Here is a 27500-nt window from a genome sequence, read left to right as displayed (position 1 = left end):
ACTGACTGAAAAGCACAAATATGACTACCTGAGGTATTTATCTGTGTGTCCGTTGCCTGGGAGACGACCTCATGACCTTGATAATGGTTGCACCTGGCATATTGTATGTTCTAAGTAGTCACTGAACTCACCTTGCCAATTGGTGTTTTCCTTGTAGGGAAGTGTTTCTGTAGCATCTCCTTGGCTTTTTTGAATTCTTTACTTTTTATGCAAACAATAACAACCTGCAAAATAAAACAATTTGAACCAACAGGGAAAGAAATGTAGCATCTAGAACATGCAAACACTCAACAACAGCTTTACCACAATAACAAAATAAATGCTTGGCACAATCCATAGCATGAGACAGCTATCTAATTTTATGTGACCCTTAATTTACCTACAATTTTGGGTCATGCCCTAGCTAACAGGTGTGAGTGTGTGCTTTGGTGTCATGCACTAGCTAGAAGGTATGAGGGTGTGTTTGTGAGGTTATGTTTGTGTGTGTGTGTGTGTGTGTGTGTGTGTGTGAGCGTGCGTGTGTGAGCGTGCGTGTGTGAGCGTGCGTGTCTGTGTCTGTGAGTATGTATAGTTATTGATTGTTTGAGTGTGTGTGTGACCTCACCATCTCTCTAAGTGACGTGTGGAACCTCTCCAAATCTGACTGTGGCACCTCCAGCTCAGCACAGATGTTCTCCAACACCGTCATGGCCGACTCGAGCGGAGTAACAGAATCCTCAGACTCCTCAAACTTTGTCCCTGAAGATGAGGACATAGCAGAACATATAATAGACATACACAATTTTACACTGCAATATTATAAGTAACGATGAATGATACCACTGACAATAATACACGCTGTTTACAAACGTCCCAAAACAGCTCACTCTCAACGCTAATGCCTTCATGAACATCTCTTACCAAGTTTGTCACCGTCATATATTCGAGAAAGAAACTGCATGACTAGTAACTTCATCGGTAAACTACTGTTGGCCTCGATGGGCATCTCCAACAAACCTGAAAAAAAAGAACAATTATGTTAAGGAGAGTAACTTCCGTGAGCATGGAGGACGCAATACTTTAACATATGATGTTGGTAATAGTTATATGTTAAATGTCTGGCCAGTGGCCATTGTCTTTGGGAACTAACAGTACATTTCACCTCGCTGTCGGCAGGCAATAACATATAACGGTGGTTAGCCTATCGGGGTGTGCGGATCATTGTTATGCTACGTTGATGTAGCAAGTTATATGAAGAGTACACGGAGAATCGATTTCTATTTAGCTAAATACAGAATGTGGTAGATTCAGGTGGTTAAGACATTACGCCACCAATATGACAATGAGCTTGTTTCAACGCGGACACAATGTAGACAACAGTGACTGTCACCTGGAGAAATCACTCAAACATACCACAAACTTCTTGAAACGCTTGCTACTTAGCTAGCTAATCAAACTGTCTTACTAACCTTAAGTTGGGTTAACATTCAACGTTGTCGGATAAGTTACTATTAAACACTGCGAAATGGGGACACTTAACTGTTGTGGGAAATCACGATAACGTCACACCTGACGCATGAATTGTCCCACAACACCATAGTAGGGAGTAACAAGGACATTTGACAATGTTGTTGATAAACCTCACATTCATCAAACCAATCATTTCTTCATTGCAACTGTAACGTTTTAGCTGCAAACTACGTATGCTAGCCAGTTAGCCACGTTAGTCAAAAAAGCTTGTTCAGTAGCTAGCTAGCATAGTTAGCTAACACGAAAGTTCCACAAACGTTACTTACTTTGAAGATGGTCTCTAATATGAGTAAACCGTGTGTATTCATCATCCCGAAAAGCGTTGAGGGCCTCTGCCACATAAAAATCCAAACACCACCTGTTGACAACCTCAAAGTGTGTCAGCCTTTTGCCCCTTCGATGTGAAGCCATCACGTTTATTAGATAGCTAACAGCTAACCCTCCGAGCTTTCAGTTAGTGGCGGGAGTTCAGCCCCGCTCTCGACGCGAGCTCAGCAAGTGACAGCGGTTGGGTATGGACTGGCGAACGTACCCGCCCACGAGCAGGAAAGTGATACTCCATCAGACAAACTTGCGGCAGCAGGATATATAAACCACGGCTGGTCTCCAGTCTTCTATTCTTAGCATGTAGTCGCCACCAGGTGACACTAGTAGGCATAGACTAGGCAGTTCAGCTATGACAAAGTGATGGATACATTGCAACCTATTTGTAATCGGAATTGTAGACGAATTGTATAACAAATTCGACCTAAACTGTCAGTTACCACCATTGACCAAGTTTGGCATAGGCCTACCCTCGCACTTAAAGTAATTTATCCTGCATCTTTCTGTTTGTGTAATCTAATGCATGTTCTTCATTTATGTAACACGCATAGAATGCATATAAATATCTACATATGCAGATAAACCTATATAGTTTTTCCCTCCATACGAAAACATGGAATAGCCTATTACTTACTTACAAACTGATATGGCAATAGGATGCAAAATAGGCTTTGACATCAATTTAGTATAGAATCAATCTGCAGAAGAAAAAATAACTTTCATTACAATTATAGGCAACAAAGTCATCCTTGTTTAAGGGGAAAAGGGGTGTCGTGTTCAGGAAAACATGTGTGACTCACTGCCACGTCGAACGGGTGGAGCGAACAAAAATATATATATTCCACTCTGTGACATTTAAAGAACTGTGAAGCTCGCCGTGCACAATGTTCGCATGACTTGCAGAAGAGTCTGACTTAGTTTGAACAAAGGGCGAGAAGTGTTCATACGACCATTTGTAGAATAGCCTACAGTTTGAGAGCAAGAGACGCGTTTTCAGCCAGTTCAGAATGTTCACTTTTCTGAACATTCTAACTGACCTGAGATATAATCTGGTGGCTCGAGACTAATGTTTTCTGGAAATCCTGAGGGGACGCTACCGCTTCCTCTGTCAGTCACAGAATGTCCAGATTCCCCACACCCTTTGGCAAGTTTATCAAATTAAATTATGATGATGCCTACGTGAAGCCATAAACATATACCCCCCCCCCCCCTATTCGGGCAAAGATAATGGAATGTAGCATGTTATGTGCAAATGGATTCCTGATGGTCAATAAATCTTACAGTTCCTGAAAAGTATTGCAACCAAGAGGATGTATAGGGGGTATCCAAGCTAAATGTATGGTGCTATACACTACAATTCTTGAAAGGGACGCCCCTTTTTTGCATACCTCCATACGCTCCCATGAACGGACACGACACACTCACTGATACGCCGATTCCACTGCAACAATATCGGGAGCATCCACGAACATACAAGTGAGCTCCTCTTTCCTCCGCGCAGCAAACGACCAACTCAGGAGACAAGCAGACATGACGGCGAAACACAGAAATAAGAACAATTCGACCTCCAACAACGAGAAAAATGCTCCACCACCACCTCCACCACAGGATGACGTGGCGAAGAAAAGTCAGAAAGCCATCAAAGTAGAGCCCCTTCCAGCCCCTCACCCTAAATCAAGTTCGGGGTCGGGAACTTGTATGAAACTTTTGGCTGCGCTTTGTTACATCGCACTAGTAGCCGGTGCTGGTTTTGCTTCTTTCTACCTCCAACAAGTTTTAGAAGAAGTCAGCCAGATAAGCAACAGACACGAAGAGTCCTTACAGAAAAACGCAGAACTAGCGCAGAAAGTGGACACTGTTCTTCAACAGGTAAGATGGTCTGAACAATAGCAATTGTATTTCATATTCATGTTAATAGTAATAATAATAGCCCTAGCTTTCGTACATATCAGACAATCAATATTGTTTTCATGCACTGGAAATAAGGTGATATTAAAAGCCAATGAGATTGATCCATTTTAAGTGTTTTTACAAGAAGGAAATGGCCACAGTTTCGAAGCGCATCCCCTCCCCCTCGGAGAAGCTTGATGAGTTGGCACTACCGAAATGAGTGCTTGTAATATGACTTAGAAAATTGTAATACTATTCTACGATTATTATTATTATTATCAGTGTGATTAATATTGATTGTCATTTTGCGGTTTAGCCTGCGAAACGATTTACTATAGATGCACATTGATCATACTTGCCCAGCAATCATAACTTCATCTGCATTCATTCATTGCTGAAAAGTGGTGAAAAAAGATGTTGGAGCTTTAACATTTTATTTTATTATTTTTTTCATATCTCTGATCTCTCTAACTTCATGCTGTCCCAACGTCACTGTAGAATTATGTAACAGGCTACTTCACTGTCCCCCAATGCAAGGCAGTGATGCTTTGCAGAGTAGCCAGACAACCAAATCTCGAATGATAATAATAAAAAGGCCAAATCTCCAATGATACTACTAAAAGGGCATCATGTAGTGAATCAACTATTTTTTGGGGGGGCATTTCCTCTGCCACTTATGCAATATAGCAGCAGCTTTTGTCCCTGCAGATAAAGCTTTGAGAACCCAGTGGTTAGATTGACTTGCATTTACCAACATTGTGACCCTTAATAAAGTACATTGCATATTTTGGCTTCCTTAGTCATAGAGTCACAGTCATTCATGCATTCTCTAATTGTCTACTGTGACACCCTGGCATTCCAAACAGGACTCCTAGCTTAGTCGTCTGTGCTGAGCTTTGACTGAGCTGTGCTCTTAAACCCTCCACTTCTGTTCCACTTCTTAGTCGTCTGTGCTGAGCTTTGACTGAGCAGTGCCCTTAAACACTCCACTTCTGTTCCACTTCTGATGTGGGGTGTGCTTCCTCACAGATCCATTGGTACATTTTGCATACAGCTGTCAGGGAGTGAATGGATTTTGCTTTTAGAGGGCAATTGTCACCCACCTCTCTTTTACGCCTCCCATTCTCACTTCATGCTGTTTCAAGTTTCTGTTTCTCCTACCGTCTCCTCTCTTCTCATCGGATTCCATTTCTCTGTTTCTCTCATTTCCATTTCCATTTCTTTCTCCCTCTCTCTGCAGGTGGACTCTCTGAAGAGTTCTTTGGCGTCCCTGGATGGTTCCGTGAGCGCCGGCCAGAGCTCGCTGCAGCTCCTGGGCTCGGCGGTGCAGAAGGGCGAGCAGGAGACGCAGCGCGTGGAAGATGACCTCCAGAAGCTCCAGAAGGAGATCCTGCTGGACCTGTCGGAGGGCATCCGCGAGGTGAAGGAGGCGCGCGAGCGTGACTTCTCCTCGCTGGAGCGCACCGTGGAGGAGCGTCTGGCCGAGTTGAGTCGCTCCATCGCCGACAGCGTGGCCGAGTTCACCGGCGCTCAGGGCGAGGCGCGTGCCCAGCTCCAGGAGCTGCGCGCCCGCGTGGAGGACCGCGAGGACCCCACGCTCGTCAAGCAGGAGTTGGCCGCCATGGCCACCGCCATTGCTGACCAGCACACCGCCAACCAGGTTGCCGAGGGCAACACCGGCGTGCTCCGCGAGCAGATCGGCTCCGTCCGGGAGGAGCTGCAGGGCCGGAACCAGGAGATGGCGTCGCTGTCGGAGGAGATCGCGTCGGTGCGCTCGCTGGTGCAGAGCACAGCCGGCGCCCTCCGGGAGGAGGTGACCGCCACCGAGGCCAGCGTCCAGACGATGGCCGACCAGGCCCAGAGCCTGCAGGACGGGCAGGAGCAGGCCAGTGAGGCCCTCCAGAGCCTGGAGACAGAACTGCGGGAGGAAATTGCCAAGGGACAGAAGCAAGGCGACAACCTGGAGGCCCGACTGGAGAGTGTGGAGGGGAGCACAGAGTCACTGGCAACCACCAGCGGGGAGCAAGATGGCCGCCTGGAGGCTCTACTGTCCAAGTACGACTCCCACGAAAGCACGCTAGCCGCCCAGGGCAAGGCTGTGGAGAAGGCCCAGGAAGCCCTGAAGGAGGATCTGGAGGGGCTGAAGACCAGCCTGGGGGAGCTCCAGAGCAGCATGGCCTCTGTGAAGAGTGCCCAGGGAGACCTCTCCTCCTTGGGCCCGCAGCTGGAGGCCGTGGAGCAAAGGGTGGACGCTCTCGGGGATGCTGGGACCATCAGCAAGGCTGTGGGAGACCTGAAGGAGCTCAGAGGAGCCGTGGGCGACCTGCGGGCCAAGACTGAGGCCATTGCTGAGCTGAAGAGCGAACTGAAGGTCATCAGAGGAGCCGTGGGCGACCTGCAGGCCAAGACTAAGGCCATTGCTGAGCTGAAGAGCGAACTGAAGGAGATCAAGGCTGCAACAGCAAGCAAGGTGGTGAAAAAACCCAAAGCCTAACAAGTGGACAGAAGTGGAAATGTAGCATGATATGCTACGGGCAAGGGTGCGGAAATAGATATCTTTGGGGAGGCTATGGAGTAGAAGATGCTGTGTCAGTGTGTGTGCGTGAGTGTGTGTGTGTGTGTGTGTGTGTGTGTGTGTGTGTGTGTGTGGAGGAGGAGAGGTATTAAGCATCTAGAAACATGAATCAATTTAAATGAATGGAAAGATAAAGTCTTTGTGGACTGCTGTTCTGTGAATCTAAAACACTTCAACCTGCACTGTATTTTTTTTCTCTTGTTTTTATGAAGGGCCTTAACACGAAGGCTCTATGCAACTCTTTGAAATCTGATTGTAGTGGTTGTTTTTTTATTTTTCAATAAAAGTTTGGAAACTACTGTTCTAAATGAATGTGTTCCGACAACATATTGTTTTTAAATAAGTATTTTAAAAAGCAAAAACTCTCGAACGAGTTTACTTATTTATAATTGTAATAATTATAACAGTACATTTATAATGGTTTGAAAATATACTGCAAGATGGTCAACACCAGATTTGTTTAATCTTAAATGACACTGGATACACAAACTTAAAAATGAGTCTCAGTACTGTGTTAAAAATGTGAGGAACTCCCCCCGCCCTCCCCCAAAGCTCACAATGCTGTGTGAAAGAGTTTGACGAAGACCTGTGCTTGGTGGCATCTCTCATCTCAGCTGTCACTCAGGCATTTTAGGCATCCCTCTCATCTGCTCTGTAATCTACACCACTGAGTGACACAGCAAATGATCGGCAGCTTTTCATTGGTCCACGAGGTCGCATGCCTGTACATAAGAGGTTTGTGATTGGCTGTGAGGGTGTGCCGCATGTGTACCCATTGACTCCATTTCCTGTCCCTGTTGAGATCAGCTGAAGAGCTCCTGGTCTCAACCAGAAAGGCTCAGTCAGGCATGTAGGGCAAACATCGTCTAGAACATACAAGGAACACACAGGGAAGTAAAAGCGGTTGAACTGGTCTACCAGATCTGCACGTTCTAAAAGTATTCTTACAAGGCTTAAAGGTGGCACACATAAAATGCTGACCTGAAAACAGGCATCCATTCCCCAATCTCCCATCAAAGTTCAATGAGTTCTGTGTTGAGTTCTGTTCTGTTTTGAGAACCAATAAATTAGTATATGGGCAAAACTGTACACAACTGCAAATGTTATTTCATCAATATAAACTCCAACTTAAAGGTACAGTATGTAGGATTTAGTGGCATCTAGTGGTGAGACTGCAGATTGCAACCAACTGAATACTTCTCCCTTTCCATGCGTGTATAAGAAGCTACGGTGGTCATCAGGTGTCATAAAAAAGTGAAAGGCCCTCTCTAGTGCCAGTGTTTTGGTTTGTCCTTTCTGGGCCACTGTAGAAACATCTCGGAGCTGCATGGCGGACCCCGAAGACGAGGACTTCCTCGCTCGCTCCGCTCCCTATGTAGATATGAGGGGCTCATTCTAAGCTAACGAAAACCCAACCATTCATAGTTACAGGTGATTATACATTAATGAAAACATAATCATGAATACTTTATTCCATTTCTGCTATCACCCTGGATCACCCTAAATTCTACATACTGTACCTTTTATGACTAATACATATTCGTATTTTAAGAATCATAGTGAAACTACGAAGACAGAAATACACCACAAATGCTGTTTCACTTTGTCTCTAAAACTTTATTCCATTACCTAAGTGGACAAAACACTCAAGAAATACCAGAGAAATTTCACATTTAATTACACGTTAATTCATCAGTAATTACACCTTTCAGCATGGACACCCTTAATGAAAGACCTGAGGATACAGCACGCTACATTCCAACAAACGCATCGCAGAGAGAGCCAGGTGTTCACTGCTCTCCGGATGGGAGACTGACATCAACTGGCTCAGTGAGATTGCTGGTGTGCGTGGGCTGGTTGTTGGGGTCAGAGGTCATTGCCACAACCTGTTCTACCAGTAACTCTGTTACTCCTCCCTGAGCTACACTGAGGCTCGCCAGGCTTTCTGATAGCTCCCCGAGGTCTTTCTCGCTCTTCATCACGTGCTCGGCAAGCTGTCCTATCCTCAGCGTCAGGTCGTCGAGCCGGGGCTCCAGGGCGGTAAAGTCCCTCTGGATGGTGAACACTTTGGGCTTCAGGTCGCCCGCGAACGTCACCGTCCTCATGAGGCGGGCCCGGCCGCTCTCCAGGGCCAGGATTCGCTCAGAGAGCCGTCTGTCAGCGGCCAGCAGCTCAGGCGTTTGCTTGCGCATCTGCTCCAGGCGCTGGGCGTTCCTCTCGGTGGCGCTCTTTAGGCTGGTCACGCGGTCGATGCTGCCCACCAGGAGCTCGCCCATGCGTTTGATCATGGTCCTCTCCACCTCGGACGCCTTGTCCTCCAGCTCGCCCGTGCGCGCCAGCAGCGACTCCACGTCCGACTCCAGGCCGCCCATGCGCCGGATGTCGGTGCGCACCGCGGCCACCTTGGCGTTCATGTCGCGCGTGATGCTGGAGGTGTGCTGCTCGATTCTCTCCACGGCCCGGGCCAGAGCCAGGACCTTCTCCTGGGCCTGCTGCCGTCTCTCGGTCGCCCCCGACGACCAGGCCGTCAGCTGGGAGAGCTCCTGCTCCAGACCCGACACCTGGGAAAGAGGAGCCTCATTCTCCAGTGTCCTCAGCAGAGCTAGAAGATTATCACACTGTGGACGGAAGCAGAACACACACACACACAGACAGATGAAGGGAAAGTGCATACAGATAAATACACAAAAATACACACACACACACACACATTCGGGAAGGGCAAGGGTATACAGATAAACATACACACACACACACACACACACACACACACAATTACAATTACTGATGCTACACTCTGACTTGGCAGCCATAATTTATGACACTGAAAGGCTGAAAATTGCATAATTTAACCATGAAGAGTTATCAACAGAATGATGGTTAGAGGTGCATTCTTGAAGGAGTGCGAATCAGAATGAATGCTCATGATTTTACACTCATAGTCCAAAATGTCCTTATATTCAGAATTGAGGTTTAGTAGAAGAATCCCTGAATGGATTTGTTCTCCTGTGGAACTATGTTCTTATGATATCTGTCTGACTGATGACTGTCTCTGAGTATATCCTATCCCTGTGTTCTTACAGATAAGAATGGAACGTTTGTGTGTGTGTGTGTGTGTGTGTGTGTGTGTGTTAAATTCAGTTCAGTGTGTCACTGTTACTCGTTGTATTCTCTGCATCATTCGACATCTATCATAAATTGCCAGGATAACAATTGATGGCCTCAGATAAAGATTCACTAGCTTCTCTGATTAGAACCGAGATCTATCATATCCCAGGTCTGCCAGGAGAGGGCGCTAATCACCGTGTGTGTGTCGGTGTGTCGGGTCTCGGCCCAAAATCAGATTTTTTTTTTTGCCGTGAGAAATTGGATGTGTGGCGTGAGTGCATGTGAAAACATGCAAAAGCGTGTGTCTTACGGCGAAACCGTGAGAGTTGGCAGCTCTGAAAGCGTCTGCTAAATAACTAAATGTAAAAGAACTGCATAGAACTACACAGAACTACATAGAAATGCATATCCTGGAAGGCTGGTTTGTATATCCGTCCTTCACATGACCCGCATACCATAAAAAAATGAATTTGAAGATGATACAAAAAGCAGTTGCCTACAAAAACATACCTCAAAAACATACCTCAGAAACATACCTCAAAAACCTACCTCAAAAAGCAGATATTGTTGCATTGCGCTGCTTTAACATCAGCCTACATTTGACTTCACCCCACTGCCTACAGGTATGTATGTCCTTCACACCGCTGTCCACAGGTACAGTACTGTGCAAAAATATTAGGCATGTTTGAAACATTTGACTTGACACCACTGTCTACAGGTATGTATGTCCTTCACCCCACTGTCTACTCTACAGGTACGTCCTTCACCCCACTGTCTACAGGTATGTCCTTCACCCCACCCCACTGCCTACAGGTATGTATGTCCTTCACCCCACTGCCTACAGGTATGTATGTCCTTCACCCCACTGTCTACAGGTATGTATGTCTACAGGTATGTATGTCCTTCACCCCACTGTCTACAGGTATGTATGTCTACAGGTATGTATGTCCTTCACCCCACTGTCTACAGGTATGTATGTCCTTCACCCCACTGTCTACAGGTATGTATGTCCTTCACCCCACTGTCTACAGGTATGTATGTCCTTCACCCCACTACCTACAGGTATGTATGTCCTTCACCCCACTGTCTACAGGTATGTATGTCCTTCACCCCACTACCTACAGGTATGTATGTCCTTCACCCCACTGTCTACAGGTATGTATGTCTACAGGTATGTATGTCCTTCACCCCACTGTGTACAGGTATGTATGTCCTTCACCCCACTGTCTACAGGTATGTGTGTCCTTCACCCCACTGTGTACAGGTATGTATGTACTTCACCCCACTGTCCACAGGTACAGTACTGTGCAAAATTTTTAGGCATGTTTGAAACAATGCTGTAAAGAGTGGATGCTTTCAAATTACATGAATAGTTTTTACATAACAATTAGCAACATACAAAGTGCAGCAAACCAAAAATGCCTAAATCAATTTCACTCCATTTCAAGAATGTTTTACAATCTAAATATGATACTTGTTATTGACACACTAATGCATACGATAGAAATCAACTGGGATTAGAAAAATGCCTAAAACTTTTACACTGTACTGTATGTCCTTCACCCCACTGTCTACAGGTCTGTCCGATGTTGATCAGCTGTAACATCATTATATAAGAGGCCAAGAGTACCACGCTCTGTTCTGCAACACCTCGTGACAGTTGCACACAAGGGTGAGGAGAATCGATGTGCTGATTGATGCAAAGACGCTAAACGCTGAACACAGAATGCAAAGATCCATTCTGCAGTGCTGTTAGAGCAGGTCATACGTTAGGCCAGAGTGTCCTCTTAGTCTCTCCGAGTATGAAAGAGATTGCGAGCGGGCGGTAACCACAGTGGCAACGGAGTATGAGAGCACTGTTCTATTGTAGACAAAACAGTTGGCTCGGAATTAATTGTTTCGCCAGGGGGGGGGGATTCTTAGAACCTGGTTTAGTGACAAACAGAGCAAGTAGCTAGTAAACCATCTATTCTAATAGAAGAGCATTATGGCTTCATTCCCCCAGCAAAACTAAACTATAGGGCTCTTCTATTAGGAGGTTTACCACTTACTCTGACTTAATTAAAAAAAGGTTTGTCACATTCTTGGAATGCCCCCAGTCCCTTCACATCCAGTCCTTCTAGGCTCCAATGAATGCGCCTTGTTGAAGTCCTTTAGGCTGTAGAATATCTACAGTATATGTGATGTAAACACATCTAATCTAATCTAATCTAATCTAATCTAATCTGATCTGATCTGATGTAAACACAAGTGAGTACATCCTCAGTGAAGTAGAAGATTACAAGGGGTGTGATGTCATGTCATGCAGATGTAGACATGTAGTTCAAATATTATGGAATTCACTTCTGGAGAATTTAACCGGAGAATATTGAAGAAATAAACAAAAAGTTTACAATGTGGTCTTTTTTTTCATTTTATTCAAAAACATTCAGTGACAATCTGTATCATTTCAGACACATGAATGGGACTATCCAGTACAACGCAGAAACATTACCTTTTCAAATGTTAAGGCATGGCAACACACCCGGGAACAAGACCGAACAGTAACGTGTAGAAAATAATATTTCCCTTCATTAGGCGTGAAAACATGAGGACACAGTGCAGTTCTTGCAGCATTGATATGATAAGGAATACTTCTATGACCCATAAGGACCATGTTCAGTACTGACTGACAGATAGAGATACAGTATAGATTAAAACTGTATTCAGAAAACATCATACAAAACACCAGACCATATATTCTAACACTGTTTATTCCACTGGCAGCATAGACAGCAGGTTACTAAAGAAGGAGGAGTTACGTACAGTTTAGACCATGGCAGGCGCAGTATGATGACATCACACATTGACATCATTGGGCTGAGACTCTGGATGTTCCTCCTCCGTGCCCTGAAGTTGTGTCTCCACAGTCATAAAGGATTCCAAAACCTCTTCGGGCACTGCCAATGTCTCTTCGGGCACTGCCAATGTCTCTTCGGGCACTGCCAATGTCTCGGCCAATGTCTCTTCCCAATTGTCTTTGTATTCAGGTTCTTCTAGGGGCATCCCCTCAACCACAGTACCTTCATCCACCTCCTTCCAATTCTCTACCCCCTCCACCTCCTCTTCCTCCACCACCTCCTCCTCCTCTCCCGCTCTCTTGCTCTCCATCTCCATCTCCATGAGAGTCTCCAGCATGGCGTCGATCTCACTCCCGGCCGAGTGTTCCCTCCTCCCGCTCCTCAGGGCGTTGAGCTCCTGGCGGATCTCCAGCGTCTGCGTGAGGCTCTTCAGCATGCTGTCCTCCAGCCCCAGCACCAGCAGGCCCAGCTCCTCCACGCGCCTCTCCATGGAGACGGAGGCCGTGGCCAGCTTGAGGATGGAGCGCACGGCCTCCTCCACGGCGGGGAGGTGCTCCTGGCACTGCTGGGCCCGCGGCACGTGCTCGTCCAGCCGCTCCGCGAGGTCCCGATCGGTCCTGACGAGCCGGGCCAGCTTCTCGTCGAGCTCGCTGACGCGGCCCGTGTTCCAGTCGAGCTGCCGCTGGGCCTGCTGCACGTCCTGCTCCTCCGTGCGGTCGAAGGCGCGCGCGTTCCGCCGCGTACTGTCCTCCAGCTCCTCCAGACGCTCGGCGAGGGCCCGCAGGCGCCGCTCCGCCGCGTTGACGTTGCCCGTGGCGCGGACGTGCGAGGCGCGCGACTCCTCCCTCAGCGACGCCAGGTCGGTCGTCACGCCGGCCAGGCCCGACTGCCACGCCTCCGTCACGTTCAGGAAGCGGACGTTGACTTCCTGGATGCTGCTTGAGGAAGTGATGTCATTGTCCTCTTCGTCCTCCTGCATCGCTGTGACGATGGAGCGGAGGGAGGCGACATTGCTCGCCAGCCTGGTCGCCGTGGAGATGGAGGAGAGCGCCCCCTCCAGGTGGTTCTTGGAGGCGTCAAGCTGCACCCACAACACAAGACAGGGTGTTTCTCTGAGCTGTGTGTATGTTTCTCCAACATTAGACAGGGTGTTTCTCTGAGCTGTGTGTGTGTATGCTTCTCCAACATTAGACAGACTTTTAAACATACTTGTATTACGTTTAAAACTCTATTAAGTATTTATAGTATTTATATATATATAGTATTTATATATATGGTATTTATAACCACTGTAAGTAAATCTTTATGTTTACTTAGTATTAGGAAATGTCTTGTCTTATCTGTTGTGCCTGTGCACTTTTATATGTTTCACCGTGGGAGAGTGGGAAACGTCCGATTCCTTTGTATGTAAAGAAATTGACAATAAAGCTACTTTGACTTTGACTTTGCTCTGCTCTGCTGTATGTGTGTGTATGTGTGTGTCTGTGTGTGTGTGTGTGTGTGTGTGTGTGTGTGTGTGTGTGTGTGTGTGTGTGTGTGTGTGCTGTGTGTGTGTGTACTTGCCCTGCATCAAAAACAATGTATTCTTTGAGTGTGCCACTGCTGACAAACTTCAAGCCCTTTCAGTGCTGTGTGTCAATCATTCAAGCTATACAACACCATATTTACAATACAATACAATCAGTTTGGATTGAAAGTGTTGACATGAAACTAGCTACAAAAGCTGTACAGAAATTCCCACTCCGATACTGCCAGCATGGCCCTCACCTTCTTCACACACACCTATAACAAACATGGCTTCGCCCTTTAACATATTTGACGTCCTAGGGTTCTCTGTCTGCATTATTCTAAGATCTGTCTGAATGTAATGATGTTTAAGTCACACCCACCTTTTCAGACACTGTTTCAACTCTCTGTTCCAGCTCTGCATACGTTGCTGTTCTCCCGTGCAGAAGACTGTACTTCTCCTCAACTTCGGCAAACCGTTTATTCTGTTCCCAGATCATACTGTGTACAACAACACTGTATTAGTTCATAACATGAAGAACGATTTTAAATAGAAATGAAATAGAAAGTTACGGAGACGACTGCTGATTGATATGTGGCTTCGAAGAGTGCGTAAGAACGGCCGCAATTGTACTCACCACGCAAGCGAAGCGCAGACACAGAGACACAGACAAAACAGAAGACACAGAACCCTCCTCATCTCATCAGAACAGAGACTTTTCTTCTGAGCCGAAGATTTCTGCTCGGATGCTTCGCTTTTCTTCGTCTCAGGCTCGCCATTCTGTTTCGCTCCATCGCTAGAATCGTCGTTTTGTTTCTGGGATATATTCTTTTTCCTTTGCTTCAATTCATTGCTCGGCATTTTTGAACCGCTCCAGATTTGTATAATGGCTAAGCCTTCTTACCGACTCAAATTAATTTGTGTGCGACTTCGTAAAAGACTAGATCGGAGAACTACAATAACATTTCAGGGAAACTGCATTCAGTTCATTAAAACTTAAAAGTACTTAAAACTTTACAATGAAATCATTATTGCCGCTAGGTTGGCCAAAAAACTAGCCTTCCGTCCGTCTCCAAACAATCCCCTCCCTATTCAAGGGATCTTGGGAAGCACTTACGTGCCAGCCACGTAGCAGACAGAAAACTTTCAACAAAGGTTTTTTTATAATATTAATTATCATGCAGATACACTAATGTAAACGTCAGAATCCGTTTTCAAATATAAAAGATTGAATAATACTGTACACATCTACCAACACTACTCAACAAATAAAGGCTTTTAAAAACGGGAAATTGCGTCTGCATCTGCATAAGAAACATAGGTCGACGGTTCTGGATGAATGTGACAACAGTGCCACCCTCCGGCCGCTGTTGGAACATGCTCTCACGAGTCCTCAGTGCCTCTAGCGAAATCAGTTGGTTACGTTCTTCTGTAGGCTACATACAAGGCAGACTTCGCAGCATAATACTTTAAAATCACCTCGTAACTGATATGAAAAGACATTCTATAGTTTTTACATACTGTACAGGTAATATTGTTTAGGCGTCACAGGATCTTAACTACAGGCCTACATGGACAATGAACTGTTCACATAACTCAACCCACAGACCAAAAAGGTGGAAAATACAGTTTATTTTATGTTGTAGAGGAGTCAAAATATACACTTAGTATCAATATAGCCAGTCTAATTAATTCTTTATAAAAGACTACTTTAGAGGTTGACAGTGTTGAGCACAGTTAACTCTTCATTAATTTCCCACACGGTGCTTATAGTACACCTATGTACAAGAGAGAAGCTATGACATCACAAACAGAACACAGCGAGAAAAGGAAGAGTGGCTTTTTGCATTGATGATGTTTCTGTTGTCCTTACATGCTGACTTCCATGAAACCAGACAGTTTTGTGCACCGTTTGCTTAAGAACCCCTTGTCATCGAATGACATCTAATGAATTTAGGTTGGACCGTCTGTTCAGTTATAGACCAAATGCCTTGGACTCACCCTCAGCCTATATAAAGTAAAAGTGTACTAGAAGTAACTATGTTATGCACTTCCGCATGTAAAGGCCAGGTGACGTTCAAAATATATACACTGAGGTCTTAAGTCATTTGGTGAAGGTGGTAGGGTAGTATTGCATATTTTCAACAACTTGCCACCCATTTAATGGTTGACTATTCTGCACTACGATACACAGTACAGCACAGTATATAGTATAGTATGAAAACGTGCAATACAAAGCTGTGCTAAAAGGTCCGCTGGTTGTTATTGCACAAATTGTCCTCACACACAGCCTTAAAGAGCAGCTTCACACAGGCACTGTAGTATTCTCTACAGATGAAAAGTACAGCTGACTTCAAAAGCTGACAGGTAAAAAAGGCAAAGTAGTGACAAACAGTAGCAGTAAAGATATGAAGATATGGTCCAATGCTCAGCACATATGGATGAGTTAGTAAACACAGGTGAACTCCAAGCAGATAAGTGTATATGAATGCATGACATGTTTAACAGCGATAGAAACAGACAGAAAATGGGTGTCTGTGATAAGCAAGTCCACAAAATCACACAGTTATACAATAATAGGTGTTGGGTTGATCAATCCAAAAGGAACCCCAGTTGTTTCGATGAAAATAAGTTATAGCTTAGTCTGTAGTCCTTCACCAGAATCCAAAATGTCCTCACACTCCTGTTACCTCTTCCCTGCCGCCCCCCACCAACCCTGGGCCTGCTGCTTGATGACCGCCTGCTTCTCCTGAGGGCTGAAGTGCAGGATGGTGAGGATGGCCGTCAGGGTCTGCTGGCGCCCCCTAATGTCCTGGAGGGTCAGGTACTTGTAGATGATGTTCTTCAGGTACTCCAGGTTGGCGCCATCGCGGCCCTGGTCCCGGATGCGCTTGTCGAGCTCGGCCCGGAGGTCCGCCGCCTCCTCGTCGTGCCGCTCGCCGTTGGCGATCAGCTTGCCCTGCAGCTGGTGGACGTCCTCCTCCAGGCGCCGCTTCTGCCTGCGGAGGGCGCCGTTCTCCACCTCCTTCCTGGCCAGCTGCTCGGCGTACAGCAGCAGGGTCGGCTCGTTGGGCCCCGCCAGCCTCAGGGCCTGGGCGATGAAGTCGCTCTCCTCCTGCGCTTGGCTGTCGAACTCCAGGTCGTCCCCCTGCGACCCCGCTCCGGTCTCGGACGTCCCTCCGCCTCCGCCGCCGCGGTGGTGACTCGTGAAGCCGAACACGTTGGCCGCGGCGGCGCTCCGCAGACGCTCCAGCTCCTGGTCCTTCTCGGCGAGCAGCGCCATGGTGCGGTCGCGCTGCTTGTGCAGCTTCCTCCTCCAGGCCGCAGGAAGTTCTCCCGGTGCTGCGCCTCCTGCCTGTCCAGCTCCTGCTTGTGGCCCTGCTGCGTGGCCAGCGCCCCCTGGTGGCGCTCCTCCAGCACGCCGCGGTGACGCGCCTCCGCCTCGTCGCTGTGGATGCGCAGGTTGATGTACTTCTCCTTGAGCTCGGCCAGCTGGTCGCGCGCGTCCTCCAGCTCCTTGGCCTGGCTGCCATCTTTGGCGTTCTTGTTCTTGAGCACCACCTGCGCTCGCACCTTGTAGCGCTCGAACTCCTCCTTCACCTGCTTCAGCTCCTGCTGGTAGAACAGCGCTGACCTCCTCTCCACGTCGGACTCCTCCACCTTTGTCCTGCCCACCACCTCCTCCTCCTCTCCCGACTCCTGTTCTCCAAGCTTCTCGATCACCATCCCTTGCATGTTCCTCTGCGTGGCTCTCTTGAGGAGCTTCTTCATCACCTCCATCTTGTCCTTCAGCATGCTGATGTCCAGGTTGGCCTCGTCCAGGTTGAGGGTGTGGATGATGTCGCACCCGACGCCGGTGCGGCTGGAGGAGGAGGAGGAGGTGGCAGCGATGGCCAGCGTCTTGTTCTCCGTGTCCAGCTGCAGCACGCGCTCCCGCAGCCTCTGGGCCGTCTGCTGGTCCTTCTGGCGGGTGCGCTCGCAGGCGCCCAGCAGCTCCGACAGCTCCGAGACGCGCTCCTCCAGGCTCGCCACGCGGCCTTCCTCCAGACGGGCCTGGTCTTGCAGACGCTCGTCGGCTTGGGTGGCCTGGAAACAGGAAGCAGGAAATAAACAATACAAGTCACTTGCCGTACATTCAATAGCCTGTGCTGATGCATGGGAATGTTTTGCATTACTACTGGGCCAAATAAATATGCGTCTGGCTTAGGACTGAACGATTAATTGCATTTGCGATTTAATCGTGATATGATAGAACGCGATTTTCTAACCGCAACCATTAAAAACGTGGTAAAAAATAAATAAATAAAAAATAAATGTGCACACAGTGTTTAAAAAGTGCATGCCTTGTGTTTATTCTTACAATGACTTTCTTTAAATTACTTAAATGACCAGTGGTAAAGCCACCAATTTGTTGTTTTTGATTCTGTAATGAGCAGTTAAATAAAAATATAAAATGTGGGAAATAATATTTTACACTCAATGTATCTAATATTGTGTTGGTCATATTTAAATCATTCATTACGATTTCTTGGGAAGAAAATTAGGATAAAATAAAAAAATTGCATATTAAATCGCAATCGCAATATTGGGGGAAAAAAAACGCAATTAGATTATTTTCCCAAATCGTTCAGCCCTAGTCTGTATAATATTTCTAAACCAAAACAACATTTTGTAAAGAAGTAGTTCAGTTCTTTCCAAAAATGATTTTAATCTAAATGTATTCAATGCTTCCCATTTCGTTTGGGTATCTGTGAAATATTTGTGTTTCATTGCACAATGCTGACGATAAAATATTTGTAGGGTACCTAAGTGCTGGATCTTATCACCTTCTTCACTCTGTACTGTGTGTCTGAGATGTTCTGAAGCTCTGACTCACCTTTCGAATCTCATGCTGGAGCTGCTGTTGGAAGTGGACCTTGAGCTGGGTGACCTCCCTCTGAAGCTCCTCCACCAGGGGGTCGGGCTTGCTCCTCTCAGCCTCCGCTGCCTGGAGGCTCCTCCTCATCTCCTCTCGCTCCTGGAGGGCCTCCTTCAGACGCAGCTCGTAGTCCAGCCCCCGGTCCGCGACCTGCATGGTCTCCATCAGGGTCTCGCGGGAGTCCTCCAGCTTGAGCTCGGCGTCCTGCCGCAGGCCGCGCTCCTCCTGCAGGAGCTTCTGGAGCTCGCGGAGCATGTGCGCGTGGTCGCCCTGCTCCTGCTCCCGCTCGTGCTGCCCCGTGATCACGCGGGCCTTGGTCTCCGCCAGCTGATCCTGTGGAACCGGAGGAAGGCGGAACATGGAACACACAACATTCTGATTCGAAAATTCTGATTCTTGTTCATATTCATATTGTTATATTCGTATTCAGCGTATCATTCTCAAAACTTTTCAACCCCTTATGATCCTGCACAACAACAATGCCATTTCCTTTACCTAAAACTACAAAAAATGAATATAAACTGGCTATCAAACAAGCTCCCCATCCGTACCTGCAGAGCTCTCATCTCTGCCTCCTGGTGTCTCTGGGTGTCCTCCAGCGTCTTCTGCAGCTCCTCCATGTCGTGCTTCATCTTGCGCTTGTCCGCCTGGAACGAGGCCTCCATGCGGGACTTCTCCTGGGAGACCGTGGTCAGCGAGCTGGTCAGCGTGTTCAGCTGGGCCTTTAGCTGCAGAATGCGCCGGTCTACTTCTGAAGAAGCGCTGGACGTGGTGAGCGGTGCCTGTGGTTGTGGTGGCGGCGGCGTTGGCTGCGGCGGCGTTGGCTGCTGCGGCGGCTGCTGCTGTTCCAGCCCCCCGCTGCTACTGGTGCTGACACCACTCTCCGACCCGCTGGCCTCCTCCGAACACTGGGTCTGGCTGGAGGCTGTGGGGACCCCCAGGCTGGTGACATCTCCTACAGAAGCGGACCGTTGCCGCTGCTCCTCCTCCAGCGGGTCCCCCTTGGTGCTGCCGCTGGCTGCCGTGTCCACGGACGCCGCCGTGTCCAGACTGTCCTCACTGTGCAGAGAGGAGCGGTCGTCCCCGAGGTCAGAGGTCAAGGGTGAAGCGTTGGTGACCCCGCCGGGTAAGGATGGGTCGTCACTGCAGTGGCCCAGGTCTACTTCCTGGGACACTGTTAGGACCTTCAGGCTAGCTTCCAGAGCCTCCTTTTCCTTGAGGAGACCCTTGTAGGCCCGGACAACATCCTTAAAGCGGGTTTGATACTGGCCCAGCTGTTTCTTCTGCCCTTCTATGGTGTCCAATAGCTCCTTTTTGCTGGGGCCACCCCCAAAAGCCATGCCGAACTTCTCCATGTCTTGTTTGGTTCTAGTACTCTCATGTAGGATTCATCCTCAAGCTGTCAAATTAAGAACATAATGGCCAGTTTCACGATATCAATATTCAATTCAATTAAGCTGAATCAGCGCTTAAGACATACATAGGGCTACCCTATGAGCATTTAGACAACGACCGATCATTGTTGTCAATGACAGACGTCATTGGACTTCCAGTATTGTAAACGATTCTTTTTTTTTTTTTTTTTTTACAAAACCAGCAGCAACAGCAGTGATCAAATGAAAAAACTAATGTTACCGTGATCTGAGAGAAGCGACACATACGCTAGTTTAGCTAGAACAGAGTTTTCAAAGACTAAAACTGGAATACGCTCTCTATTACACAGCGTTGTATTCTGTTAACATGACAGACCTTAATAAGAGACCTTAGTACCTATACCAACATACAACCTGAAGGAATAGAAAAGTGCATCTACCACACTGTTCAACTAGCTGGTTTGAAGTAACAGCTAACTGTATGTCTTTCAAGTTACTTAGCTGCCAAGCTAAATGATAGCAAACACAAGTTCCTGACAACGATGGACGAAAATAAGATATCGTCGAGCTCAAGAACCAAAATAAGGCATTGTATGTGATATATCAACCTTCTAACAATGCTATACTTGATTCAGCAAGCGATTTCGTGGTACATATGTAAGAAATATGTGGAGAATACCTCCGATACGTGTCCACCACAGTCTTCCTTTTTCCTGCTGAACACTGTTTTGGAGCGTCACACTAGTTATCTTGGTACATGCGTCCTTTGCAGGAGGCCATGTTGGTGAGGTCCCATCAATTTTGTTAGTAACTTACCCCATTGCGTACACTATCGTTACATTTTCAAAACTGTACAATATATATGTCAAAACAACACAAACTATACTCCTAAATAGGTATCATCATTTTGAAACAACAGGGCTGATATTTGGTAGATAACATTGGATAACTCTAGCGGTATTTGCGCTTGAAAGAATGAATGATGATATTGAATATTACATCGTGGAAATACAAGCATATAAAGCATACAGTATAGATAACTTCATGTGAGTCATCCATCAACGTCCAAAGTAGTGGCCAAGCATCAAGTGTTCACTAAATAGTTAATTTAAAAGAACGAAGTGATGACGTCATTTCTTCCGCGTTGGCCTGGACGTGGCATATGACAGCAAAAGAAGCTGCACCCAGTCGGTGTGGTTACAATAAACAGATTACAGGCCATCGGGAAAAGTCGGTCGTTTTTTGAGGTTGCTGCTTTATATTTTTTTGCTTTTCCGGAGTGGGTCTCTAAGTGAAAATGGGGCTCACTATTTCGACGCTCTTTTCAAAGCTCTTCGGTAAAAAACAGATGAGAATACTTATGGGTGAGTATAATCCAGTAGGCTATGATAGCCGTCCTAGCATCCTGCTATAGTCAGTGGGAGGGGACGTCTCTTAAGAAGCTTTGATGTTTTGGGTCGTTATTAACAATCTGATACATGTATTTCTCCAGCTAGGTTTAGTAACTAATTTGTTGTAACGTTGGTTTGTGATTTCATTTGATAACGTGTACGTTAAGTGAACACCGTTGTCGAGTATCTGGCATTGCAACATTGTCAGCACTGTTACCGTTAATGTTAGCTGTCGATGGACAGCGAGATCTTTGGCCAGCTAGTTGAGTTGTAATAGCCAGTTGTCGTCACCATAATCAGTACCTAGTTATAAGTCAATACAGAAATGAATCTCATCCAACGTAACTTGTATCGTCAGGGCCATACCATGGACAAATGTGGTCCTACATTTTGTAAGACAATGTTTCATCACTTCTCTTGTCTGGTTAATAAATGTAATGGCTAATGTTGGCTAGGTACGTGCCAGTTTTTCCAGTCTGGTTGTGTCTCTTGTTTTCAGTGTCCTCCCTCAAATGTGTCATATTAACAATATTTTCCCCCACATGTAATGTATATTAAAACCAAGTAATCGCGAGTGTAGCAGTGGACTGAAATTTTAAATACAGATTGAGAACTTTTGTGTAACGACAGCCAGTTGAACACGCTGGCAGAAAGTCTCCCAACAGTCTGTACGTCAGCTGATTTTACTCCTGGTTATCGTTGGTGTGTAGAGTAGCAGATACGAACGGACCCAGATAACATGGTTTTCATTGTCAGGTGTCCTAGGGGCGTAGCAAGCACAGATACACGTGGAGGCTGCCTGTAATCGTTGACATGTTAATGTATCACATGACGTACTCTACTCCAACAAACATTCGAGCTATATGTCTCGGTGTGTTTCCAGAACTGTCAGGGATTAAGGTCTACAAGCGCTTTCATTTACCATTTGATTCACTTTTTAACGAATAGCAATTTTAGTTGTCATTGTCTCATGTTCTACATGCCTGTAAATAATTATAATATAATAATAAACAATTATCCATTCATCTGGTATCACCTGACATTCTGACTCCTTGTTCCCTTTCAGTTGGTTTGGATGCTGCCGGGAAGACCACAATCCTTTACAAACTGAAGCTGGGAGAGATAGTAACCACTATTCCAACTATTGGTAAGAATCACCTTTAAAAAAAACAACAAAAAATAACTTCATCCATACAAAAATACAAACTTCATCCATCCTTGTATGTTCGGGTACATTAAACGTCCTTCCCTGTAATGCACCAATGATCACACTAGAGCATTAAGGGTCACTGATGTGCAGGTTGAGGGGTTTGTTTAGGCTGGCGTGGCGTGGCGTGGCGTGGCGTGGCGTGCAGGGCGGCTCTGCTGTGAGGGAGTGCCTGATAGGATCTGACAGGGCCCAGTCAAAACAGAGCTCAAGGGGCTCCCCCCAAACAAGATCTACTCACAGATTAAATGATGGAATTGGGTCACTGTCACCCGGCTTTGTGTTTTTATAAATGTATGTTTGAATGTTACCTTCCTTTTAGGCTCTCCTAACTTACTGTAGTTTCGATTTGTTATTACCTCACTTGTAAATCGTTTTGGATTAAACCTAATGGATAAATAAATGTAGGTATTTAAACCTTACCTTTCCCTTATGTAACAGACACATTATGGGTTTGAACTGGATCAATAATGGTTGTGGTACAGGACAAGCATTGAAATATAAAAGTAAGCATAATAAAAGTAAAATAATATAAATGTAAACATATATCAGATAGTGTAGCAAAGTCAAGGCAGTGATTGCAGATCCAACACAAGCTAATTCAAAGCCTGTTTCAGAATCTAGGGGGCCACTATGGCTGTCTGTCTGATGCCTGTCTGTCTGTCTGTCTGTCCACACATCCATTTTCATTTCTTCCCATGGGGTGTAGGGTTAGGTAGGGTGGCTGTTAACCTGACTGTAAATGTGAGTGTTTAACACCATCGTTGTTTCTCCGTCAGGGTTCAATGTGGAGACGGTGGAGTACAAGAACATCTGTTTCACCGTATGGGACGTCGGCGGCCAGGACAAGATCCGCCCCCTATGGAGGCACTACTTCCAGAACACACAGGTATGACACTTTGACCTTTGACCTCAGGGGCGTGCAATGGGTGACCTTTGACCTTTTTGCAGTCCACTACTTGAATGAAGTGTTCAGCATTTCTGCTTTTGTTTTGAGTTTGATGAGCTCCTGGTCTCCGCAGGGCCTTATCTTTGTAGTGGACAGCAACGACCGGGAGCGAGTAGCAGAATCAGCGGAAGAGCTGGCAAAAATGGTATGCGTCTTCTCACTCTCTCTCTCTTTGTCTGGTTGTCTGTCTGACTGTCTGTCTGCCTGCCTGTCTCTCTCTCGCTCTCTCTTTGTCTGTCTCTCTCTCTCTCTCTCTCTTTGTCAGTCTGTCTGTCTCTCTCTCTCTCCCTCTGTCTGTCTGTCTCTCTGTCTCTCTCTCCCTGGCTTTTCTCTTTAGTCAGTGACGTCATATTTTCACTTGATAGTAGCCAATTGTAGAATAAACTAAAATGGAGTTGGTATAGGTAAGGTGTGAATGATTACGGGCATACTATTTGGACACACACACACACACACACACACACACTCATGCATGTCTCCCCTGCTATGTCCATGTGTGCGCTCCAATCCCCTCTCTCTCCCATTGGTGCTGCAGCTCCAGGAGGATGAGCTGAGGGAGGCCGTGCTGCTGGTGTTTGCAAACAAACAGGACCTGCCCAACGCCATGGCAGTGAGCGACCTCACAGACAAACTGGGCCTACAGAGCCTGCGGAGCAGAACTGTGAGTGAATGAACACACACGCACACACTTACACACACACATACACACACACACGCACTTACACACACACATGCACACACACACAAATACTCAGAGTGAAAACATGTCAGCTTCAGAGGTCAAAATCTCAGATATGCTTTTGCGTGTGTAGAACCTGGATGTTGAGGTGTTGTTTCTCTCTTCTCTTCCCTGTCCTGCTGCAGTGGCACGTGCAGGCTACCTGCGCCACCCAGGGCACCGGACTGTATGAGGGCCTGGACTGGTTATCCAACGAGCTGTCGAAGCGCTAGAGAGGGAGAGCGAGGGACCAGAGCGGGACCAGAGCGAACGAAAGCGACCAGAGGAGCAGGAGCGAGGGATGCGATCATGGGAGCAGGAGGATGAAGAGGAGGAAGAGGAGGAGTAGGAGGAGGAGAAGAGTCTGACCCGGAGATAACTTTAAAAAAAATATCAGTGTGTCTGTCTGGTAGAACTTGAAGTTTATGGACGTTTTGCAATCAGTTCCTGTTCTGAAACTTTTCTTTTTTGTTTGTTTGTTTTTCATTTTTTTTTTGTCCTGTTTGTTCTACCTCCTTTTATTGCCCCTGTCATTGTCAACCCCTTTTTGCCGATGTTTCCTAGAACTACATTCCTGTTCCTTTCCACGCCCACCCGACACCCGTCAGCCGTACAACAAGATGTTTTTAACTTGCATGTTTCTACGACTATATTACAAAACAGCAAATCAACCACTGAGGCGAACCATGGGACAGTTTGTGATTGTGACGTAAACCCAAAAGGGAAAGTTGGGGGGGGGGGGGGGTGGAAGTGAATTGACTCCAGAATTCCAGAATACGGCAGCACAGGAGGGCCAGTTCTCTTCCTGAAGTATGTGAAGGGCCTTCTCATCGTGTACGTGCGAGGCCATTATGATGCAATAAAGACAAACCTTTTTTTTTTCTCAAATTCAATTTGTTTGGTACCTGTGGTTATTTTTGTCTAAGTTGAAAGCAGATTTCTGATGTTACTTTTCATGGTACATACCGACGACTATGAAGAGCTGGTCATTATAAGAGCACGCTTCTCTTCTAGTAGAGTTACTTCTACGTAATGTCAGCGCAGGGACTACATAGTGATGTAAGAAGAAACAGGAAGTGAACCAGTCTTGCACAATTCTAAGGGCACGCTACTAGTGAAATGGGTTCCGCAGTTCCTCAGCCTAGGTATTCTTTTGTTTTGATTTGACTGGAAGATTTATTTCACAAATTCTAAATCTTTCCAGTTCCCGGTTGCATCATCAGGGCAGGGTACTTCCTGTTTGACTTGGCATGAGTGTCGGAGAGCCACATTAGCAGTGGGGTGTGGACGCTGCACTTAAGGTATTGCAAAACCCCAAAACTACATTCACGCCAACTTCACCGTCATCCCACACGCAGTGCTGACCGCGCCATTGAGACACACCCAGACGCCTGGAACACAGTCATCTAAAATCATTCATCTTTATTGCATAGACATTAACAGACAACTGAACACAGTCATGTCAAATCATTCATCTTTATTGCATAGACATTAACAGACAACTGAACCACGCTGCTGTGGGACTCCCCTCCTCGCTCAGCCTAAGCCCTTTGGGCCCCCAGCACCACCGAGTGTGTTACGGGTGTGGGGGTTCAGCGGAGAGCACCTGTGTGTGGGCTGAGGGGGCCCCTAGATCCCCTCCGCAGGGGCCAGTAGGGACAGGAGCCACTTGACCAGCGCCTTGTTGGCCAGAGCGGCCCCCTGGACGGGGTTGAAGCAGAGCTCCAGCTCACGGAGGGTCTGTAGACTCACCTCAAATGGCACCTGGCACACACACACACACACACACACACACACAAATACACACAGACACAGACACACACACACACACACATACATATACACACACACACACACATACACACACACACACACACACACAAATACACACACACACAGACACACATACACACACATATACACACACCATGATATAGTACAGTTTCCATATTCACTTTATATCTGTGTAGTATTCTTTAAATTCCACACACACACACACAAATATATTTGGCAGACTTAGTGCAACGTTGTTTTTGTATGTTTAAACTTTAAACTGGATATTAAAGGTGGAGTCCGCAATCAATTCTGATGAGAGGGTGTTGATATTTGAGCTCCTAAACTTTGAATCAGTTATTGTGTGCGAGAGTCTTATTGTGTGCGTTAACCATTGATTGCACTGTCAGTGTAAAAACACTGGTGCTGGTGCGTGCCACTGACTTTGACCCCGACACCGTGACCCCGGGGGAGACCCCATATGACCCCCACATGACCCCTGCTACAGCAGCCAGCCTTCCTTACCTCAGCCATGGGTGAAGACCCTATATGACCCCTGACCCCTACAGCAGAGAGCCTTCCAGACTTTGACTGGGGATGGAGCAGTCTCCTGATCTCAGTACAGCAGAGTCTGGTCTTCTCCAGCAGCATCTGACGTACACAGTCACACACACACACACACACACACACACACACACACACACACACACACACACACACACAGGAAACAGGATAAGACCCCACAGTGGCCAACCGTGCTATTTCAATGTGGCACTGATGTAGTGATGATATGTATGGGTGTGCTTCTATGAGTATAACATTTCTGTGAGTAAGTGTGAATAAGTTTGAAATGTGTATGTGTATGTGTGAGAGTGTGTGTATGTTGTTAGTGTGTAACATGATGTGTGTTGTGAGTGTGTAACATGCTGAATGTTGTGAGTGTGTAACATGCTGAATGTTGTGAGTGTGTAACACACTGACTGAATGTTGTGAGTGTGTAACATGCTGAATGTTGTGAGTGTGTAACATGCTGAATGTTGTGAGTGTGTAACATGCTGAGTGTATGTTGTGAGTGTGTAACATGCTGAGTGTATGTTGTGAGTGAATATGTGTGTATTTGAGTGTCTCTGTGAGTGTATGTGCATCTGTGTGTTATGATGTGTGTAAACAGGAGCGCATATATATATGTCCAAGTGTCCAAGTGTGTGTGTTTGCGAGCGTGAGTGTGTGTGTGTGTGTTTGCGAGCGTGAGTGTGACTTTGGCAGACCTGTTGTTTGGGGCAGTTAGCTGTGTCAGCTTTCATGGGACGTTTCTTCTTGGGGGTGGGGGTGGGTGTAGGGGTGGTGGAGGGGGCCGCGGCGGGCTCGTTCAGGTCCGCACACGCAGCACTCAGCTGGGCATGCACCGCCCTGAGCCT

The 27500-nt window shown here is 46.7% G+C and overlaps 5 protein-coding genes across 7 annotated transcripts in view; 2 read left to right on the top strand and 3 right to left on the bottom strand.

Moving 5' to 3' along the window:
- The window catches only part of terfa (telomeric repeat binding factor a), an 8413-nt gene extending 6292 nt beyond the window's left edge, over window positions 1-2121 (bottom strand). The window contains exons 1-4 of the mRNA XM_012814291.3: window positions 1776-2121; window positions 901-996; window positions 605-738; window positions 132-224 (exon numbers count right to left, since the gene is read on the bottom strand). Coding sequence (XP_012669745.2) covers window positions 132-224; window positions 605-738; window positions 901-996; window positions 1776-1920 — 468 coding nt within the window. The 5' untranslated portion in view covers window positions 1921-2121. The remainder of the gene's footprint in view (window positions 1-131; window positions 225-604; window positions 739-900; window positions 997-1775) is intronic.
- A 943-nt stretch (window positions 2122-3064) lies between these two features.
- Window positions 3065-6606, top strand: ckap4 (cytoskeleton associated protein 4). Of its 2 annotated transcripts, XM_031582683.1 has the most exons (3): window positions 3065-3702; window positions 4964-6094; window positions 6167-6606. In XM_031582683.1, the coding sequence occupies exons 1-3, from the start codon at window positions 3364-3366 to the stop codon at window positions 6215-6217; spliced, it is 1521 nt and encodes a 506-aa protein (XP_031438543.1). In that variant the 5' UTR covers window positions 3065-3363; the 3' UTR covers window positions 6218-6606. The 2 variants fall into 2 exon arrangements, with proteins under 2 accessions (XP_031438543.1, XP_012669752.2); XM_012814298.3 differs by having other exon boundaries at window positions 3067-3702; window positions 4964-6606.
- Window positions 6607-7894: 1288 nt separating this feature from the next.
- LOC105888558 (IKBKB interacting protein) lies at window positions 7895-15243 on the bottom strand. 2 transcript variants are annotated; one of them, XM_042710043.1, is made up of 3 exons: window positions 14391-15243; window positions 14136-14253; window positions 7895-8916 (listed from the first exon to the last, which is right to left on the bottom strand). In XM_042710043.1, exons 1-3 carry the CDS (start codon window positions 14612-14614, stop codon window positions 8089-8091), a joined length of 1170 nt encoding a protein of 389 aa, XP_042565977.1. In that variant the 5' UTR covers window positions 14615-15243; the 3' UTR covers window positions 7895-8088. The 2 variants fall into 2 exon arrangements, with proteins under 2 accessions (XP_042565977.1, XP_031438462.1); XM_031582602.2 differs by lacking the exon at window positions 7895-8916 and adding an exon at window positions 11810-13327.
- A 123-nt stretch (window positions 15244-15366) lies between these two features.
- gcc1 (GRIP and coiled-coil domain containing 1) lies at window positions 15367-20825 on the bottom strand. Its single transcript, XM_031582738.1, is given in 5 exon segments — window positions 15367-17072; window positions 17075-17839; window positions 18630-19004; window positions 19223-20070; window positions 20724-20825. Coding segments are annotated over 4 exon segments (2577 nt in total). The 5' UTR covers window positions 20027-20070; window positions 20724-20825; the 3' UTR covers window positions 15367-16439.
- A 372-nt stretch (window positions 20826-21197) lies between these two features.
- On the top strand, window positions 21198-25202 carry LOC105888566 (ADP-ribosylation factor 4-like). The gene is made up of 6 exons (XM_012814304.3): window positions 21198-21408; window positions 22502-22582; window positions 23422-23531; window positions 23665-23736; window positions 24127-24252; window positions 24456-25202. Exons 1-6 carry the CDS (start codon window positions 21342-21344, stop codon window positions 24540-24542), a joined length of 543 nt encoding a protein of 180 aa, XP_012669758.1. The 5' UTR covers window positions 21198-21341; the 3' UTR covers window positions 24543-25202.
- Window positions 25203-27500: the final 2298 nt, after the last annotated feature.

This window comes from Clupea harengus, chromosome 16, assembly GCF_900700415.2.
Source record: "Clupea harengus chromosome 16, Ch_v2.0.2, whole genome shotgun sequence".
Lineage (NCBI taxonomy): Eukaryota > Metazoa > Chordata > Actinopteri > Clupeiformes > Clupeidae > Clupea > Clupea harengus.
This window is presented reverse-complemented; position numbering and strand designations above follow the sequence as displayed.

Excerpts from the sequence above, each read along its gene's own strand:
- ckap4 (XM_012814298.3), top strand. The coding sequence starts at position 3,364 with ATGACGGCGAAACACAGAAATAAGAACAATTCGACCTCCAACAACGAG. Across the intron at positions 3,703-4,963 it reads TGGACACTGTTCTTCAACAG|GTGGACTCTCTGAAGAGTTC; the intron begins GTAAGATGGTCT and ends CTCTCTCTGCAG.
- LOC105888558 (XM_031582602.2), bottom strand. The coding sequence starts at position 14,614 with ATGCCGAGCAATGAATTGAAGCAAAGGAAAAAGAATATATCCCAGAAA. Across the intron at positions 14,254-14,390 it reads GTCTGCGCTTCGCTTGCGTG|TATGATCTGGGAACAGAATA; the intron begins GTGAGTACAATT and ends TGTTGTACACAG. Across the intron at positions 13,328-14,135 it reads TTGAAACAGTGTCTGAAAAG|CTTGACGCCTCCAAGAACCA; the intron begins GTGGGTGTGACT and ends TTGTGGGTGCAG.
- LOC105888566 (XM_012814304.3), top strand. The coding sequence starts at position 21,342 with ATGGGGCTCACTATTTCGACGCTCTTTTCAAAGCTCTTCGGTAAAAAA. Across the intron at positions 21,409-22,501 it reads ACAGATGAGAATACTTATGG|TTGGTTTGGATGCTGCCGGG; the intron begins GTGAGTATAATC and ends GTTCCCTTTCAG. Across the intron at positions 23,532-23,664 it reads ACTACTTCCAGAACACACAG|GGCCTTATCTTTGTAGTGGA; the intron begins GTATGACACTTT and ends TGGTCTCCGCAG.